General features: G+C 52.5%; 1 protein-coding gene across 5 annotated transcripts in view; it reads left to right on the forward strand.

The window, feature by feature from the left end:
* Nucleotides 1-20,154, forward strand: part of UROS (uroporphyrinogen III synthase) — a 35,328-nt gene extending 15,174 nt beyond the window's left edge. For 2 of the 5 annotated variants that reach the window (XM_030334775.1, XM_030334776.1), the window contains 6 exons: nt 308-382; nt 10,046-10,120; nt 15,369-15,449; nt 16,373-16,458; nt 17,309-17,407; nt 19,759-20,154. In XM_030334775.1, coding sequence (XP_030190635.1) covers nt 308-382; nt 10,046-10,120; nt 15,369-15,449; nt 16,373-16,458; nt 17,309-17,407; nt 19,759-19,815 — 473 coding nt within the window. In that variant the 3' untranslated portion in view covers nt 19,816-20,154. Of the gene's footprint in view, nt 1-307; nt 383-10,045; nt 10,121-15,368; nt 15,525-15,852; nt 15,984-16,372; nt 16,459-17,308; nt 17,408-19,758 lie in introns of those variants that run through there. The other 3 variants (XM_030334777.1, XM_030334778.1, XM_030334779.1) reach the window with 3 other exon arrangements.
* Nucleotides 20,155-20,326: the final 172 nt, after the last annotated feature.

Genomic DNA, 20,326 nt, shown 5'->3' on the forward strand with positions numbered 1-20,326 from the left:
AATCAATTCTTTAAGTCATATTTGTTCTCTGGTACACACTAAAAATGCTTCTAGTGCCAACTGTGGAAACGAGTTAATATTTTACTCAAGGCATACTGAAACATTTACCAAGGTGATTTTTAAAAATTTGCCTGCTGAATACGAACAGAATAAAAATGGAATTTTAGTTTGAGATGCTTCTCTTTATATTTGGTCATTAATAGTTTGCCTTGTTCACAAGCGTCTTAGGATGAACAGGCAGCCTCGGGCAACAGTGCAAATGGCCACCATGATATCTGCAGCTCACATATCATTCCATGTTTTACAGTCTGGAAACACTCTCTGAAAGAAAAGTGGAATGCTAAGTCAGTGTACGTGGTTGGAAGTGCTACCTCTTCTCTAGGTAAGCAATCCAGGTAAAGGTAAAACACCACAGAATTATTGCGATATTATGTATTTGTTGGTCTTTGTCCCAGTACCTGGCACAAAGCTCCTTTAGGAGGTTTTAACCCTTGGTATTTGCTAAGTGATAAGAAAGATGAAGTTATTCATAACAGACCTCTTTCAGTTACACCTGAGTTTATATTAATGAGGTGGCTTTTGGAAAACTGCAAAGGATGGGGGAGCTGGTTGCCAGGGGAACCAACCTTGGGATTAGAGAGGGTGGTCTCCTGTCTCCCCCACCTCCAAGGAGGAGGGTGGGGCTGGAGGTTGAGTTAATCATCAGCGACCAGTGATGTAATTCATCGCGCCTGTGTAATGGAACCTTCATAAAACCCAAAAGGATGGTGCCCCAGACAGGTGCTGGGAGGGTGGTGCACCTGGAGGGGGTGTGGAAGCACTCTGCACCCGCCCCCCTTGCTCTGCGCATGTCTTCCATTTGTGTCCTTTGAAATATCCTTTGTAATAAGTAGGCAATAGTTAGCAAACCATTTGCCTGAGTTCTGTGAGCAAATGATCCAACCCAACCCACATTCACTAACCAGAGTACCGAAGCATGACTATGGTAGTAGCAGAGAGTACAGGAGAGAAAACCAAGGGTTTTTCATTCTGCAATGACTTAGCCTTGTTTATTAAAAAAACAAAAAACAAAAAACAAAAAACACTATAGTTCAAAATACGATTTTTTGCTTATTAAATTTACAAATAACTAGTTAAGTATAGAATGCCGCTGGTAAGGGTACAGTGAAACAAATATATTCAAATATTGCTAAGTAGCATTGAGAATTGGTTCATATGTTTTCAGAAATACTTGATCAGTATGTATCAAAAGCTCTATTACATGGGCACCTGGTTGGCTCAGTAGGTAGAGCATGGGACTCTTGATCTCAGAGTTGTAAGTTCAAGCCCCATGTTGGGCATAGAGCTTACTTAAAAAAATGAAGTAAAATCTTTTTTTTTCCAGTTATTAAATATTTATTCGCTGTAGTTCTTAAGTTCTATTACAATGGAAATTTTGAATTTTTCATTGGTGCCTAAGTTATCGGCTTAAGAGGCATGGTACCCTGGCTCCAGAAAACTCTGACTAGGCTTATGTAGTGGGTTCAGGGCAGGACCCTATAAACTCAACACAGCGTTCTGCATTGGGTTTGTCCCCATATTGAAATTCATTTTTTTTTTCAATTTAACTAAATTTTTTAAAATTTAAACCCAAGTTACTTAACATACGACGCAATAATGATTTCAGGAATAGAATTTAGTGATTTATCACTTACATATAACACCCAGTGCTCATCCCAGTAAGTTTAATGCCCATCACCCATTTAGCCCATCCCCCCACCCATAAAATAAAATCTTTAAAAAATAAGAAAAATTTTAAAAGCTCTATTACAAGGTTTGTACCCTTTGGCCCACTAATCCCTTTTCTGATAAATCTAGACAAAGGTAATAATCCAAAATAGGAGAAATTAAGTGTTTTTATTTTTATTATTACTTTTTTAATGTTTATTTTTGACGGAGAGAGAGACAGAGCATGAGTGTGGGAGGGGCAGAGAGAGAGGGAGACACAAAATCTGAAGCAGGCTCCAGGCTCCGAGCTGTCAGCACGGAAAGCAACGTGGAGCTCGAACTCATGAGCTGTGAGATCATGACCTGAGCTGAAGTCGGACGCTCAACCGACTGAGCCACTCAGGTACCCTTGAAGTGGTTTTTATGTGAGACTATATCCTAGCATTAGTTATAGTCATGAAAAAAGGAAAGCCCCCAATAGGGAAACAGTAATCATTTATGTGATGATTAGGTAGCTTCTTCTTTTACATACTTTTTATTTGGAAGGAAATTTATAGAAAACTTACAATACAAAGAACTCAGTCTTTCCTGGACTCCTGGAGAGTAAGTTGCCAATATGATGCCCCCATCACCCGCAAATATTTGAGTGTAGATTCCCCACAAAGACATTTCTGTATAGCCACAACCATCAAATTTAAGAAATTAACACACATATATTGGTACCTCCTAATTCTCACTAACATCTCTCATAGCTGAAGGGTTAAGTTCGGAATCACGTCTTACATCTCGTCAGGTCTGGTTAGTTTCCTGCAGGTTGAAACGATGCCTCCATCTGTCTTTGGCTTTGTGACCTTGACGCTTTCAGAGTATAGACCATTTGTTTTGTAGACGGTCCCCCAATTCAGGTTTGTCTGATATTTTTCTCATCATTACATTCATTCAGGTTATATATGTCTGGCAGGAATATCACAAGCGATGCTGTTTTTCTCCTTGACGCTTACCCATCATTCCAATTTGCTCTCGTACTGGGAATGTCCTTTGTCATCCTTTGATTTAGGTGATGTCAGTCTCTCCACTGTGAAGCTACTGTTTTTCCCCTGAAATTAATAAGTGCTTTGTGGGGAGGTACTTTGAGAATATATGATAATGTATTCTTTGTTTTTTTCTTGAGTAGTCTCTACACCCAATGTGGGGCTTGGGCTCACAACTCCAAGATGAAGAGCCACATGTTGTACCTATTGAGCCGGTCAGGTGCCCCTGATTAATTGTCATCACACTTTCAATTTATTCAATTACTTATTTATATCAGTATGGATTCGTGGTTTCCTCTTTTAAAGATTACAACCCATTACTAAGTCTATTTATTTTATTGCTTAAATTATCCCTGATGTGGCCATTGGCAACCCCTTTAAGGTGATTTTTGTGTCCTTTTGGCATGTCCCATCATTCTTTGAATACTTCCTCCTTTGCTGATGCAAAAAGATGTTCCCGGTATGTTCTGTCTTTCCTGTCACAGCCCTGAAATCAAGCATTTTCCCTAAGAACCAGGGTTCCTATTAGTGGAGAGGGGTATTTAGAAGCCATCATGTGGCTGCTCAGTGTATTCATCACCCTTGGACTTTACTGCTCATAGTCATTTTCAGCACACAGAGACAGGGAATACATAATTTTACACACACACACACACACACACACACACACATTCCAATGTTCACATATACTCATTTATATTGGAACCATGAGTTTATTCCACCACCTCCAATTACAGTCTGACACCACAGGGCTTATTCTGGGTCTTTCACTTCTATATTTGTGGCCCCCATCTATGACAGGGAAAAACCTAATACATTTACCTATTTGACCGGTGTCCCTGTAAGGAATCGTCTCCCCTGGGCCCCACCCTCACAGGGTTTCTGACACCCCACATCGGTCACTCCTCCACAATGACACTCACGTTACTCTGCCCCACCTAAGGGCCTTCGGACCGAAATGTTCAAAAGGAGAGGGGGGAGCAGAGAGGCTAGGGGGTCTTTTAAATGATTTTGAAGGATTTTTATAGCATAGGAAAGATACAGTATATAACATTAAGGAAAAAGCAGGAGGCAATACAGATAGATATCTGATAATAATTCACTTTAATCAAAAAAATGCAGGGACTATACTATACCAGAGAGTCCTCTCTATCCTCCAAGGAGCCTGAAAGGAGCAGGGCCTCACGGAGATACTTGCCGGAGTATATAATGTTCGTAACCAAATCAGTCACAACAGGCAAAAGGTGGAAACAACCCAATATCCATTGACAGATAAATGGATAGAGAAAATGTGGCGTATGCAGGCCATAGAACATCATGCAGACATAAAAAGCAAGGAAGGGTGCCTGGGTGGTTCTGTTGGTTAAATGTCTGGCATTGGCTCAGGTTGTGATCATGGTTCATGAGTTTGAGCCCCACACTGCGGCTTTGGATCCTCTGTCTCCCTCTCTTTCTGTCCCTCCCTTTTTCGAGCTCTCCTCTCTCTCTCAAAAATAAACATTAAAAAAAAAAAAAAAGGAAGGAAACTCTGACATATGCTACAATATGGAAGAACCTTGAAAACATTGCACTAACTGAAATGAGCCAGATGCAAAAAGATAATGATGCCGTATGATTCCACTTACATGAGGCTCATAGAGCAGTCAAACTCAAAGAGACCAAAGGTACAGTAGAGGTTTGCAAGGCCTGAGTCAGGGGAAGTAGGAAATTATTGTTTAATTTGGCGTAGAGTTTCTATTTGGGAGGATGAAGAAGTTCTGTAAGTGGATACTGGTGGTGGTTGTGAATGTACTTAATGCCGCTGAGTTATACACTTACAAATGGTTAAAATGGTAAATTCTATGTTTTGTATTTTTACTACCGTAAGAACAAAACCTGAAAGGAAATAGCGAAACATTAAAGGTATTTATCTCCAGATGTGGTATTACAATGGTTTTTAATCATTTTTTAAATACTTCAACATTATCCAAACAGTCTTGAAATTGCTATTTAAAAAAATTTTTAATGTTTATTTTTGAAGGAGAGAGACACAGAGTGTGAGTAGGGGAGGGGCAGAGAGAGAGGGAGACACAGAATCTGAAATCGGCTCCAGGCTGCGAGCTGTCAGCACGGAGCCCGACGCAGGGCTCGAACTCACGAGTCTTGAGATCATGACTGAGTCACCCGGGTACCCCATATGTTATTTTTAAAGCACAGAGGTAAACAGTGAATCATTAAAAGTCAACCTTACAAATGAACATAAAAATTAAGCATTTGGGGCACCCGGGTGGCTCCGTTGGTTAAGCATACATCTTCGGCTCAGGTCATGATTTCATTGTCGAGAGTTTGAGCCCCACGTGGGGCTCTGTGCTGACAGCTCGGAGCCTAGAGCCTGCTTCGGATTCTGTGTCTCCCTCTCCCTCTGTCTCTCTCTCTCTCTCTCTCAAAAATAAATAGACGTTAAAAAAAATTTTTTTAAAGTAAGCATTAGGGGTGCCCGGATGGCTCAGTCGGTTAAGCGTCCGACTTCGGCTCAGGTCATGATCTCATGGTTCGTGAGATCGAGCCCCGTGTCGGCCTCTGTGCTGACAGCTCGGAGCCTGGAGCCTGTTTCGGATTCTGCGTCTCCCTCTCTCTCTCTGCCCCTCCCCTGCCCATGCTCTGTGTCTTTCTGTCTCTCAATAATAAATTAACGTTTAAAAATTTTTTTTTAAAGTAAGCATTAAACAATGCTTAGCAATTATGAGTAAATCAATGTACAGCTTTGTTGCAGAACAGTTCAGTTTGTCCAAATGAATTTTGAAACACTGGGGGAAGTTGCGGCATGAGTGAAAGTAGTTTAAAAATGAAAAGCCCTCTTTCCAGAGAACAAAATGACGTAAGGCGGACACCAGCTGCGAGCTGCCTGTCTAATTAAGAGCTGATGCTTAGCTTTTCAGTACAGTGCGACTTGCGCCTGGGAGCCCTGCAGATCAGCAGAGGGGGAATCAGGCCTTGGTTGCCAAGGAAACCGCCCCCACTCCCCCCCCCAAATCAGTTAAGACTTTGCTTGCTCCTTCTTTCGCTGTTTTCTGAAGTAGAAGAGGGAAGCAAATCATAGAGGCAATTTCCGACCATCAAAGACAGTGTGTTTGTAAATTGTTCCGTTTTGATTCTTGTGCTGCCTTCAGTCTGGTCTCGTGCTTTGCATCTCACTGTTCTGTCAAGTGAGAAGAAAACCCCACAGCGGAAGCGGTGACACGGGAAGAGAAAGCCGAGACGGAGCTGGCAGGCGTGCGCCAGCATCCCATGTGGCCCAGGCGGCAGGGCCTGGTCCGATGGGGACCCGCTGGCCCCAGCCTGCTCCCTGTTCATTCAGCTGTGAAGGAAAAGGGAGAGTTCTAAATGCTAGAAACATTATGACCAGAGGAGCGATGTCATTCGAATTTCGCAGCCGTAAAAAAAATCTCCTGGGAGAGAGACCCTGGCCGGCTCTGTTGGGCCCCACACTGGGCGCAGAGATTACTTTGAAAGAGAAGGAAAAAAAAAATCTCTTTGGAGAAACCAATCGGTCTTAACACGGAAGTCAGTCACCCAACTTTGGAACCTTCTTAGTTCACTTTGCAGACACCATGTGCACAAGGAGCTCTCTCTGGCAGGCGCAGGGAAGAGGACTTCCTTGAACGCCTGGACGTTTCTGTTGATCCTGAAGCTCAGCCAAGAGACTGGAGAGTTAGAGGACGTTAAACACTGACAGCCGGAGGAATCCAGGCCCGTGTGTTAGTCATCATCTGCTGCGTAACCCATTGCCCCCAAAACGTAGTGGCTAGAAACAACAAGCATCTAATTGCTCACCGTTTCCTTGAGGCAGAAATCTGGGAATGGCTTAGGTCGGGTCCCTCCGGCTCAGTGTCTGTCACCGAGGCCGCAGACACCTCGAGGCTTGACTCGGGGGCTCTGCTTCCAAGACCCTGCACGTGGATCCACCCCCCAGCCCTCACGTGGTCCTCTCTAAAGGGCTACCTCCCGGCCCTGCTGTGAGACAGTCCAAGAGCCAGCGAAAGAGAGCATCCAAGCCAGAAGCCGGTCTTTCCATAATCAGGCTTGCAAGTGACACTATCTCCCTTCTGCCACCTTCCTTTTGTGTGAATGGAGTCAGTCCAGCCCACACCCAAGGGGAGGGGATGCCACAGGGGTGTGAGCACCGAGGTGACTGGGAGCCTTTTCACAGGAGCCCCTCTGGCTCCCCCAGAAGCTGTGGATCAGGGCAGGAGACGGAAAGGTAGGGATGTGTCTCACAGTGGAAATGGAAACCGGGTCCCGTGAGCAGCAAGTAGTCAAGGTCCATCAGGGAAACGTGTCTGTGTCTCTTCATAAATACTGACTTGACTCACAGTCCTGTAGATATTATTAACTACTAATAGATGGAGACTGGGGCGCCTGGGTGGCGCAGTCGGTTAAGCATCCGACTTCAGCCAGGTCACGATCTCGCGGTCCGTGAGTTCGAGCCCCGCGTCAGGCTCTGGGCTGATGGCTCAGAGCCTGGAGCCTGTTTCCGATTCTGTGTCTCCCTCTCTCTCTGCCCCTCCCCCGTTCATGCTCTGTCTCTCTCTGTCCCAAAAATAAAAAAAAAAAAAAAAAACGTTGAAAAAAAAAAATTAAAAAAAAAAAAAAAATAGATGGAGACTATTTTGTAAGTCTGTTGTTGGTCTGCATAAAACCTCTGAGAACGTCATTTTGGTTGGAAAGTTTCTGCTTATCTTAATAAGATTTCCATTTGTATCGAAAAAGCAGCGTTGGTTGGCTGCGGGCTGATCCCCCGCGGCTCAGCCGGCCTCCCTGGGGGGAAGCCGCCTCCCTGGCCGCCCAGAAGTGGGGTCCCCTAGCTCCCCCACCTGACCGCCAGTCTGGTACCTGGGAGCCACTGAGTGGCCCTCATTACTTGGCCTTGTCGACCCGGAACAATTCCTCTGTGGAACACAGCTTAGCACTGAACAACTCAGGACTCGGACAGACGCTGTGTAAGGTAACTTCACTCTGAGGTGTGTATGTGCACCGTCGGAATGAATTACCGTCTACACCTACTCGTGTAAGTCCTACTGCCATTTCTGCGTCCCCGTCACACGTCAGGCACTGCGCCGTGCACTTTATGTATGTCTTTTCACAAGGAAGGTCTTACTAAGCCCATTTTCCTGACTTAAAAAAACCAAGCCTAAGAGAGGAGGCGTGATTTACCAGTCACACGCCTCGGAAGTGGTACAGATGGGGTGCCTGGGTGGCCCGGTTGATGAAGCATCTGACCCTTGATCTCAGCCCAGGTCACGTTCTCGTGGTTCGTGGGACTGAGCCCCGCATCGGGCTCTTTGCTACCAGTGCGGAGCCTGCTTGGGATTCTCTGTCTCCGTCTCTGCCTCTTCTCCACTCATGCTCTCTCTCTCTCTCAAAATAAATAAATAAGCTTTAAAAACAAACGTGTAAAAAAAAAAAAAGAAAAGTGGTACAGACATCGTTCAAATCCCTGACTGCATTTTCCAAAGCCACCATGACCCACTGGCCTAAGCACGCAGATGTCCTTCCACTTTTAAACCCTATCTGGTTTTTTTAGTATTTTCCATTGCTCTGTTTTCCCACTCATTCTGGGAGAATACTGAGGTCTTCTTACCCCTAACCTTGTTAAAATGTCTTCAAAGCCCATTTGCTGACTCTTACGGATGTGCTTTCGCACTAAGAATTGTCTTACCTTCACATAACCACACGGTACCTTTCGCCATAGGCCTCTGCCAGCAGGGGGGGCTCACCCCCTGGTTTACAAGAGCCCCCCCCCCCCCCCCCCCCCCCGCCCACCCACCCGGACTGGATGCGCTGTGGCAGTCCTTGCCTCAACCTCCTAAATGTAAACAACATGATGGCAGGTTTGTCCGGGATCAAACTGGCTTGTTCCACCCCCGCTGTGAATAAGCTTAAGCTGCACTGTCCCTGTCACCTGGGGAGGCCCTGAAGGTGGCCTTGCCTGGCCCGGGTGCTGGCTGAAATGCTGACATTGAGAGAGGGGAAGAGAGCACAGGAGGGGCAGAGAGAGAGAGGGAGAGAGACAGTTCCAAGTAGGTTCCACACTGTCAGCACAGAGGCTGATGTGGGGCTCAATCTCACGAACCCACGAACCGTGGGATCACGACCTGAGTCGAAATCGGGAGTTGGACGCTTAACCGACTGAGCCACCCAGGCGCCTCCCCACCCAATCTTTACCGAGAGCCCCTGCGGGCTGCAGGCAGGCCGCACAGCCCAGTCCCTGTGCTCGCAGAGACAGAGAGGACAGGCGCTGGACAGCTCAGGGTCCCAGCTGCCTCCTCTCGGGACCAGACGTCCCAGGGTTGTGCGGGGACGAAATGCGTCAGGCCTCGCTCCACACAGCCAGCGGCAGTGGGAGAGGCCAGGTTCTGGGTCTGGTTCCTCTTGTCTAGTTAACTCAGGAAGAAAGCGTATGAATGTCGACACTAAGTACTTATGTCCCAGTTCACTTCCTGGGAGGTTTTCAGGGTTTTTGGTGAACCGAGACCTCCCCAGTTCAATCAGAGGCGGCGGCCCAGCCTGGGCTGGCCGTGCAGCATTCAGAGGGGCTCTACCTGAACAGAGTTCACAGCTGCATGTGACTTTTGTCCCCCGGACTCAGGACACTTGAAATGACCTGTAAATTAAAAGCTGATGGTGCTTACGTTAAAGCTGCAGTTCGTGGCCTAAGTGGAGAGCCCACAGCACCCATGTCCGGGAAGGCCCACACCCTGTGAACGGGTAGTGGGAGCTGACGGAGCTGTGCCCTTGGCCCTTCCCACATCAGCATCCTCCGCGGTGGCCAGTGTTCCCCGCGTGGCAAAGGGCGGGGGGAGCCTGGGTGTCTGCTTCTGCTCCCTTCGTGACAGTGGTCTCTCAAAGCAGCTGGGATGCCCGTCACCCCAGATGACCCGCATTCGCGGTGCTGTGGGTCTCCGTCGGCGGGTCACTACGAAACCTCTCCCGCCGTCCCTTCCATTTCAGTTCTGGCCGCGGTCCGCTCCCGCCCTCTCCTGGATTCCTTAAAGCGGGTCCCACGTGGCTGGCATCTTGTCTGGTAGATGAGCTCAGTGGGGTGCAGAGGAATGGGGGCGTGACCCAAAGTCACACGTCCAGGAAAGGTGGGGCCAGGACCCAGCACCTTCACCTCTGACAGTGCCCGTGGGCCTCTGGTACAGCCTTCAGGAGAGACTTTCTCTGTGATTCGTAAAGCATGTGCCTTTGTATTCGCACATCAACAACACGGGAACAGAGGTCTTCGATAGCCATGTGAAAACGTGCATTTCTTGGTTGTTTTGCAGTGAATAAAATCGGCCTGGACACAGAAGGAGAGAGCTGTGGAAATGCAGAAAAGCTCGCAGAATACATTTGTTCCAGTAAGTAGAAAAAGCTCACCCCCAAGTGAAGGCCATTTATTTACGTTGGCTTCTTGGCCTCGCGACCGTCGCCCCGGGAAGGGCCCGTCTCCCCTGTGCATCCTCCGTGGTGACGGGGGTTGGTGTGCCGTGTGCAAGCCGCTCCTGGGACCCCAGGCTCCTGGTCCCGATGTGTGTCTCTGCTTGTCTGAGATTCGAGTCTCTCCGCCCCCTCCACCAAAGGACTCGGGACAATGCGAACGTTACACAAAACAAAATGTTCGGCGACAAGTACAGGGAGACCATCTGTGGTGATTCTAGAGGGAGTGGAGGCGGGCAGGTGCCGCTGGGCACCGTCCCTGTGTCTGTGTCTCCTCCTCTCTCCTAGGGGCTGCTTCCTTCTCTGAATTCCCCTCCTCAGAGCAGCACCCACCCCCACGAGCGCGTCCCCGGACGGCGTGTGGCCGCCGTTTGTAGGTGTCGCTGGTTGCAGACATGTTGCGTTTCCGTGAGGGGTTCACCCTTGATGCAAGTAAAGCTTCTGGGGAACTTGGAGCGAGAGGGGCGGGAAGGTTAAGGGGTGCCCGCAGAGCAGTCCTCCTCGCCATCTCCCCCACCCCCCAGCCTAACCCAGCTGCAGACACTTGCCCTTGCGCCCTTGTCGCCCCCTCCCCCATCGGTAAAAGCGGGTCGAATAAGCACCCCCACGCCACGGGCCCAGCACGACGACGTATTAGGTACACAGAGACAACACGTGCCAGATGCCAGCGTGGTGGCCCCCCCGGGGGCCAGGGAGCAGGGCAGCAGGACCGAGGGTGCTCCCTTCCTCTCGGTCGCAGCCACCCCAGCCCTGCTCTTCCCTTTAGTTCGGTGAGGTCTAAGTTTGGAGAAACGCTCTTCTTACTAAAGGAGTGTGTTTCCCAGACACTCCCAAAAGCCCCGGGGACAATGGACGTGGACCCTAAGCCAGTGACCCTTTGGGCCCAAGCCTGGTCGAAGCAGGTGCTGGCCTGGGCCGGGGAGGAGGACCGGGCCACCCAGCACTGTGTTCCTGTCCCAGGGTAGCACCTCCGGGCCTCCTGCCTCGGGTCTGGATCCACCACGCCACCCGAAACCGCGGTGCCTCGGGGGCTCTCAGACACGACAGTCGAGGGCCCACGACTCTAGTGGCCGGTCCCATGGCTGCTCCCGGCACGTTGTCCCGCCCAGCCTCCTGCACAACCCTCCCACCTCTGCCTGTCCCCCCCCTCCCCCGACGGTGCTGCCCGCGGACGTCCGTCCCTCGTGTAGTTCCCGTTAAGCACAGCCCCTCACGACAGGGCTGCTATAGGCTGTGCTCTTTCTACACATTACTGTCCCAAAGACTCCGGCCTCGTGAGGGTCACTGGTCTGTGTCGCCTCCTCCCTGGTGCCCCCCCCCAGCCCTGCAAAGGGCCCGGCACACAGGTGTTCCCACGAGGTGTTTGCCGAATGCTGTCGGACTGTTCCAGCTTGACGGGAGGGCACGTGGAGGGTGAGGCAGGGGAGGGCTTGGCCAATGCCCGCCGGCCTGTCGGGGCTGAGAAGCCCTTTAGCTTCAGCATGGGCGTGCCGCTGCCCACCGCTGCCCAGTCAGGTGTTGAAACAGCAGCGGGAATTATGCCGGGGGTCCAAGGGTGAGCACGGTCCCGGGCACCTCGGGGTCCTCAGGCCCATGGCACCGTTTCGAGGGTCACTGAGCCTCACCTCTTCTGGGGCGAGAAGAATGTCACGACTGGGTTCTTCCCCCAGCCGTTCATAGTGTGGGTGCATATGTTCCAGAAGGATCCAACTCCAGGCTTTTTATTTCTGATGTTTTTAGGGGATAATGGTCACCATTAAGTGGTAACCGAGCCCTTCTAATGTCTTCATGTAGAAATCGCTGTGAACGGTAGCTCTTGGCATTCCCCGTGGAATCAAGTGCCTTGGTTAAGAAGACTCATGATGGGTTCTGTGGGTGGCACGACAATTACTCCTTAATGGAACAGGGGCTGCCGCCTGCTCCCAGGGCAGATGATCTGGCCGTCCTCACAGCTGATGCACTAGTTCTGGAAAGAGACGGAGGGAAATTGAGTCATTCTTCATCATCAGGTGCAAAGCCATCAAGCTGGTGTTCCTTGCTCTGCATACACAAGGCAGGAAGGATCCGTGTCACTTCTGAGATATCACACTGGTGTTTCAATTAACTGCCTCACGGTGTGAGGGTAGATAGGAGCCTACTCTGCCCTTATCTCGGCAGACACGGGTCCACACTCTTTGCAAAGCCTTTGTGACTTCTCATTCATTACCGGCATGCCTGTGTGTCCTAATAAATTTTTAATTCGCAATTAGAATACCACATAAGAATCCTTCTTGACTGCTAATACTTTAACCGTGGTTTTACCAAGGCATTAATGATTTCCTTCCCCAGTAAGATCTGAAGCTTGATTTGAAAAGCTAAGAATCTACTTCCAGTATTTAGAGTGAACAGGCCAGTTCATAGTTATTGCTTACTTTAGCTGACACTTTTACTCTGTGACAGACACCACTGTGAGCACTAAAGCTATGAACTCATTTCATCTGTTGTGTGTGTGTGTGTGTGTTTTTTTTTTTGAGAGATGGAGAGGAAGGGGCAGGGAGAGGGGGGCGCAGAGAATCCCACCCTGAGAGGGGAGAGCCCTGATGTGGGGCTTGAACCCAGGAACTGTGAGATCACGCCCTGAGCCAAAACCACAGGTCCGACGCTTAACCGACTGAGCCACCTACGCGCACCAGATAGCTCACTGTTAACGATAGAAAACTCTGCCCTCCCAGGGTATCTCCTCTACTGGAAGAGAGAGCAGCAATTAAAATGGTAAAAGGGGGAAGACAGTTGCAACATTCTGCAGGAGAGAGGGTCTGCCTGAGTCAGAGGGGAGCGCAGCTATTTGAAATGTCCTCTGGATTCGGCGCTGGTAGGCAGACGGCTCCCGCAGCCTTGCAGACTTGCTCGGCTCCTCCTTCCCTCGCCATCAGTCTCACTGTCCGGGTTCCGCACCATGAGCATCTGCCTGCACGGCCTGCTTCTCACAGCAGCGCCTAGGAGGCTGAAATCCCTGCTCACCCGGCAACTGTTGGAGCTTTATAGTCCCTCATGTGTCCTCCAGTGAAATGGCGTTTGTAAAAAATCAGCCTTGTTACCTTAATCACTACAGCGACTACTTACGGAGTCCCCGCCTGCCCCATCCCACCGTACAACCCTCTCCTGGGATTTCCAGCACCCTTGCTGTCCTCGGCCCCCACAGCCCCGCAGTCCGGCCTCCTTCCTGTTAAAGGGATGGACAGCCTCGGAGCCGTGTGAGTCCCCATTCTGTGTCTTCTGTGTCGGGTGAGACCCCTGCCAGGCCCCATCTCTCCTATTGTCCCAGGAAACAGGTCACGCCTCTGCGGAATCAGACAGCTTTGGCGTTAACCTATTTAGCGTTGGCCTATTTGTGTTAAAACTCTGTAGGCAATAAACTTATCCCCCGAAAAGAATGAGTTCTTTGCCGCTGGTCCGAAGGGGGTTAGGTCCCAGGAAGGATAGTTGTGGTAGATCTCCGCTCAGCAGTAGGAGAGGATTCGACCAGGACAGTGGCGGTCTTCCTCCCTGGATAATGGTGCCTCAGGTTTTCATGAAGGCAGCTGGGCTGACTGGGCCTGTGCGGCCTGGCCCTCCAGGCCCTGGTGGTGCAGTGAGGAAAGACAGGCGTCTGTCCTCTTCTAGGACACACATGCTAAGCTCCCATCTCCCTTGTTAGTGGCCAAGAATCAGAGAATATGAGCATATGAGCAGCTCAGTACTCTGCTGCTTTCAGAAGAGATGCTTCAAAGGGCAGATTCTGGAATCTTCCGAAGACCTCTTGCACACTGCCAGGGCCGGGCTTGCTGACAAGGCGGGCCCGTGATTTCCCTGCTGGATCCTCGAAGCCGCCCAGAACAGGCAGTTGGGGTCTGTGGGAAAGCTTTGGCCCCTGGAATCCTGCCCCAGCACCTAACACCCACAGAGATACCGATGCTGAGGGGATGCCTGGGCTCTGGTTAAGAAAATAGCACCTGAACGTGGCTTTGAAAATATGCGTTTATGGATCGGACGTGTCATGCATGTAACATTTCTTCACACTGGAAAAAAGAAATCGGTGGGCATTTATCATCTACATTTAAATTTTTCCCCATTCCTTTTGTTCTTTTATATCAGTGCTGATATTTACAGAACAGTTCAAAGAAAACATTCACCAATATATAGTTATTTAATAACTCAAAAGAAGTCTACAGTTATTCCTGTTGTTTAACTGGGTGTTCATGGAGATGGTGCTAGATGGAAAGAACTTGCTCTGCTCCCTCCTGTATCTGCAGTCTCCAAAGAGGTGTTCAGGGAGGTCTATGGATATAGAAGTGTGCATAAGGAACAGCCATTAAAGCTTCTTCCAATTGATGGCTGGATGGATAGAAGGATAGATGATGGCTGGATGGATGGATGATGGATGGATGAATGGATGATGGATGGATGGATGGATGGATATGGGGGGAAACGGTTAGTTCTACGAAAATGTTCACATTTGGGGAGGATTCTAACATGTGACGGCCTATTGGTTTCTTGGCTGGTATTACCTCGAGTTGGTGTTTGGATTTCACGTCATCTTCACGATTCTGCAGAGAGCTTAGAACTGAACACACCCTTAGGTCTTCCTAGAGCGGAGATGGGGAGTGGAGGTGAGAGGCACGGCCATTCTCAGCAGACCAGGCCCCTACATGGCCGCCCAGCAGCCCCTCGGGCCCCTGGCCGGGTGGCCGCCGTCCTGGCGGGGACAGTAGACCTGCAGCTTGTCTCTGTTTGGGGGTGGTTGCCGGGCCGTGGGTGGCTGCCCTCACCCTGCCACCTCGGAGGCATGAGCCCTGGCTCCAGCCACCTCGGTCGCCTCCACGGCTCCTCCCGAGTTGGGGGGGCGTCTGCAGTGCCGACACCACCCAGCCTCTGGCCTTCTGACTCCAGTGACAGGCAGAGCTCATGCCTGCTGCTCAGGCGCCCCGTCAGCACCAGGGGGCGCCGGAGGGGCCTGGGGGGGATGGCTCCCGGCTTGTGGGGACGCCCGTTTTCTGAGCGCCTCGGCCAAACTTCCTGTGATCTTCCTACGGCAAGGTCAGCGCTTCTTCCCACTCAGATGCCGGGTGGCCCAGAGCGGCTCCTCCCCACCCCTGTGCAGACGCACCCCCTTCTCAAAAGCGTTCACAAAGTCCGGTTATTTATCTGCAGGGGAGTCACCGGCATTGCCTCTCCTGTTTCCCTGTGGAACCGTCAAAGGGGAAATCCTGCCGAAGATGCTCAAGGACAAAGGTGATGAGAATGCACTGGGGCTCGTGGTCACCTCCTCCCTTGTCCGCCTCCTCGGGTCTACCGGGAGCCTTCGTGGTCAGTGTTTGTGGTCAGCCCCGTAGAGCCCCCTGGGGAGAGGAGGCCGTGGCAGGGGTGGGGGGCAGTGGCGGGCTGCCCCTCAGGAGCCCACGGAGTGTCACTGAGCCTTCGCCACTCCACTGTCACGGTCTAGAGACCAGCCCTCTGCCCCGGCGGCACGTCAGCCCCAGCCACTCAAGTGCTGGGGGGGGGGGGGGGGGAGGGGGTGTGGCCCGCACACCTTCTGTCACGGGCGGGTCTGAGAGCAGAGGGTCATCGGCAGGTTGGAGTGCAGACTTCAGGAGAGACTAAGCCAGGTTTGAACTCTCCCTCTGCTGTTCATTAGCTGTGTGAGCAAGGGCAGGGTCACACGTGGTGCACGTGTCCACATCCCCGCCTGCGGAATGAGCACAACCACAGAGGCCTGCCGCCCAGGGCCGCTGTGACGCTAGGTGGCACCAGGCCCGGCTCTCCAAAGGCAAGAAACGCGCGGAGCCGCAGCTCTCCTCTTCCCGCCCTCTGTCCTCGATCTCCAGTGACCCACGTAAAGAATATTCCCCAGGAGGATCTTAGACCCAGTAACGATCCCCCCTGCGTTAAAGCAGAGATCATGTGTCTTTGGTGTTGTCCTCTGTCTCCTGAACGCTACCGGGAATAACGGCAGAGGACGTTAGGCCGCGGGGTCAGGATCACGGGCTGCCGAGGGCCGGCCGGGTGCCCGGGCGCGGTCTGCACCTCAGCTCCCGGCTGCTTGTTCAGGAGAGCTGTGCTGCGCTGTCCCGTCTGCACGGACCGCCCTGCAGAGCAGGGACCCCGCTGCCTTCCTCGTGTAATAAAGCCCGTTTCCTGGTTCTGCTCGTGTCCAGGGATTCCCATGGAAAGCATCATCGTCTATCAGAAGGTCCCACACCCGGGAATCCAGGTGAACCTCCACAGCTACTATTCTCAGCAGGTGCGTGGTGCTCCCCGGGAGACCTCCAGCGGGGCGGGCACCTGCGCGTCGTTCCCCCATCCCCAGCAGTGTGACTTCATCTCCACCCCTGTGAAATGGGACCGGACCGCTCTCTTAAGGTTTTTGTAAGGATTAAAGGAGATAATTTACACGAAGCCACATGCATGGCATCCCAGACATAGTAAGCCTGGGCAGCTGGGGGCCTTGATGTCATGCAGGGGGCTGGGCGGAGCTATAGGGCAGAGGCTGGGGCCCATACTGGGAAGGCCCACAAAGCCCTCGGAGGGGTCTACGTTGAATTGGGAGGTCACAGGACCTTTGGAGGCTTCAGACAGGAGAGTGGGCGGCGCCTGTTTGAGTCAAGGTTTTCCACTCCTGTTTTCAGTAAGACTCCCGTCCCTCTCCTAGGACAGGCTTCTAGATGCCTTGCTGGTTCTGGATGTCCCCTTAGTGCAAAGCAAAAGGCCACACAGCTAGCCTGTCTTCTGCGTCCTCAGAAGGGGTGCAGAGCGGACAGGGAGCTGGGCTGGACCGCTGCCTCACTGATCAGTGCCACTTTGGCACATGAGCAGAGGCACACTGTCCACTAGGGCCGGGCATGTGGGTCCACAGTGCCCCTGTCCTCCAGCCGGCAGCACCATGAGGAGCAGCGCCAATGGCACCCTGCTCTCCACACAGTGCCTCCCGTGAACTCGGCCCTCCAGGGAGCAGAGAAGACCACGTCCCCCAGGGACCCTCCTGCTGTGGATCCTCGGGTCTGCCTCATGTGGCCCGAGGGCCCAGCTACGGCACTGGGGCAACATTCTCTCCCCTTGGCCTACGACAACAGACTGATCTTTCCTCCCTGCAGGGCATCCCAGCGAGCATCACGTTTTTCAGCCCCTCTGGCCTCACCCACAGCCTCAAGCACATTCAAGAGTTGTCTGGTGACGACATTGGTCGAATCAAGGTGAGGCATTCAGTGGGCTTTTGGTCTTTTCAGATTTTTAAACATTTTTACTAGTTATCCTAGAGCTTCCGTGTAAAGTCAGAGCACTCCTGACCCAGGAGACACCCTGATGCCAGCTCTGGAGCACTGGGAAGGCAGGGTTCTAGAATTCCCAAGCACCGCTTCCTGGCTGGTGCTCCTGGACAAGTTACTTAACCTCTCAGAGCCTGTTTCCTCATTTGTAACATGATACTTATCCTCTGTGGCCTGTACAGATGTATACAGTAGTCCCCACCCCCCGTGGGGGGTACGTTCCAGGACCCTCAAGCAGATGTCTGAAACTGCGGTTAATACCGAACCCTATATACTAGGTTTTGTTCTATCACAGACATCCCTGTGGTAAGTTAATTTATAAATTAGGCACAGTAAGAGATTAACAACAACACTAACAATAAAAGTTTAACAATACGGTGTAATAAAAGTTCTACCAGCGTGGTCTCTCAAAACATCTTCCTCTACCACACCTTCTTGTGACGATGAGAGATGAGAAAGGCCTACGTGCTGAGCAGAGGGGGGGTGAATGACGGAGGCGTGAGGTACTCCGGACCTGACCACACGGGACCCGGAAGGTCATTGGTCCTGGACCGCGGCTGACCGTGTGTAACTGAAACCACGGGAAGCAAAACCCCGAGTAAGGGGTTTTCGCGATGGATTAGTCTCAGGATTCGATGAGAAAATTCAAGTCAGTCCCTTAGCCAGAGCCTGGCACGCACGTGAGCATCCTTTCCATTTTCCCATCTAAGCACCTTGGAATTCATCCTGGAATCGATCCAAAAAGCCATTCCCCTTTTTCGTGTCTTTTAACTCAAAGGATGAAAGTCCCACTTTTAGGGACTCTGTTTGTCAGGAGTCTACACGCATCACCAGGCCTAGGGGGCCGGTAATGGGAATGCTCTTGAGCCAGCTGCAGTGGGACCGAGGAGAGGGCGGAGGTGACCTGGAGCCCCGGGACAGAGGCCGCCAGCACTGTCCCAACTCACGCGGAGTGAGGGCTCTTCCCTTTATCACAGGATGTCTCGTAGCACACCTGCGGGGGTCGGCACCGTTTCCCAATTTTGCAGCTGGAGTTAGGCTCAGAGTTGTGCGCCTCGCCCTTGGTCTCCCAGGAAGAAGGGAGAGCCGCAGTTGGAACTGAGGAAGCCTGAGTCCACGTTGTTAGCCTCGGTGATACATGAGCCGTGGCCCGTTGACGGAACATTTCTAGGCAATATCTCGTAGGATTTTCACACCGTTCCAGGGGTAGAAATCAAGCAGAATCAGGACTTTTGTCCTTATTACAGGCGAGGAAACTGAGGCCCAGAGAAGTTAAATGACTTGCCAAAGTCATATGGTGAGTTACGGGGAGGCCCAGGACGTGCATTTAGGTCGCTGGGGAAAGAGAACGTTGTCTGACTCTTGGGGACAGAAGATTAAAAAGATTAGACCCTCAAGCGCTCAGTGTTAGCGGCTGGCACGGAGTGAGCGGGTACCGTTTTAGAGGCTGGGATAAGCAGGGGTGCCGGGCCGCCCCGGTTCTCGTCCCCCTGCACCACACCGCCCCCCGGACGTGGTAGCCGTGCCTGGGCGGCCTGGCAGCCAGTAGCCGACTTCCTGTGTCTACGGACTTGCCTGTTGCGGGATTTCAGGACCGGGTCTTTCACTTAGCGTCGCGGCTTCACAGCTCACCCGGCATCCCGACAGGCTCATGCCGTCGGAGTTTCTAGTCCGGAACAACACCAGGGTTCCCAGCAGCCGCTGGCGGTCACTGAGCACTTCTGGTGCCGGGCGCCAGTGGTTACACACGCTGCCCCACGTGACCCTCACGGCAGCCGAGGAAGCCTGTTCACCTGCTGTTTCACAAACGAAGAGACAGAGGCCCAGAGAGGGAGGGTCACTTGCTACGGCCACGATCCTGCGGAGCTGGGATGGGAACCTGTCCCTCTGGCTCCAGGGCCTGGTCTCTCGGACTGCTCCATTTTCCTGGGGGCGCCCCGTCGGGGCCCCCACGTGCCCGGGTGCCTTCCAGACTTTGTGCTCCACTGGGCCCCACCCAGGCGTGCGGAGGTGTGGCCAAGGCGGCGCGCACCAGTGCCGGGGTCTGGCACCCCGGCCCCGCACCGGAGCCGCAGGGCTGGCGGGGAGGCTGTAAGGAGGTTGTGCGGGCCAGGCATTGCACGGGTGGTGGCTGGATTCCGTCAGGAGCGTGATACACACGTTAGGAGCTCACGTGTGAGCAGTGGCGTCCGGACAGGCCACAGGCCCTGCCCCACCGCCCTCCCGCTCCCGGCCCGGCCTGCAGGGTGCACTGAGGTCCCTTCTCTCTCCCCCTGCAGTTCGCCGCCATCGGCCCCCGCACCGCCCGTGCGCTGCCGCCCAGGGCCTGCCCGTGAGCTGCACGGCCGAGAGCCCCACGCCACCAGCCCTGGCAAGGGCCTCAGGTTGGCGCTTCAGGCCCCCGGCCTGCTGAGTCACTGGCACTTCCGGCCGCGCGGCTGTCCCGGACCCGGGCATCGCACCACCACTGCTGCGGGGAAGCCAGGCATCGGCGGGCTCCCGGACTTCTGCCTCATGCCTCCGCGGACCCGCGGGGACACCGGGGAGCGGGGTGGGCCCCAGGGCTGGCGTCGGGCTTGGCCGGCGCCCCCGGCTCCCAGGCCCGGCCGGGGCTCCTCCGGCAGCGGGAAGGAAACCAAATAAAGCACCGGCTCCCCGAGCTGACTGCGTTGTCACTTGCTGCCTGTGTTTTCACGCAAAGCTGTGTTCGCCGAGGAAACCAATGTGCCCACGTCCTGAGATCCGCCGGCCCTGGTGGGAATGATGAAATCTGCCGCGTGGGAAGTAGTTTATCATCTTCTAAAAGGACCCTCAGGCTCCTGCTGTGTGCGCTGTGGACACTTGCGG

Source organism: Lynx canadensis, chromosome D2 (genome assembly GCF_007474595.2).
Source record: "Lynx canadensis isolate LIC74 chromosome D2, mLynCan4.pri.v2, whole genome shotgun sequence".
Lineage (NCBI taxonomy): Eukaryota > Metazoa > Chordata > Mammalia > Carnivora > Felidae > Lynx > Lynx canadensis.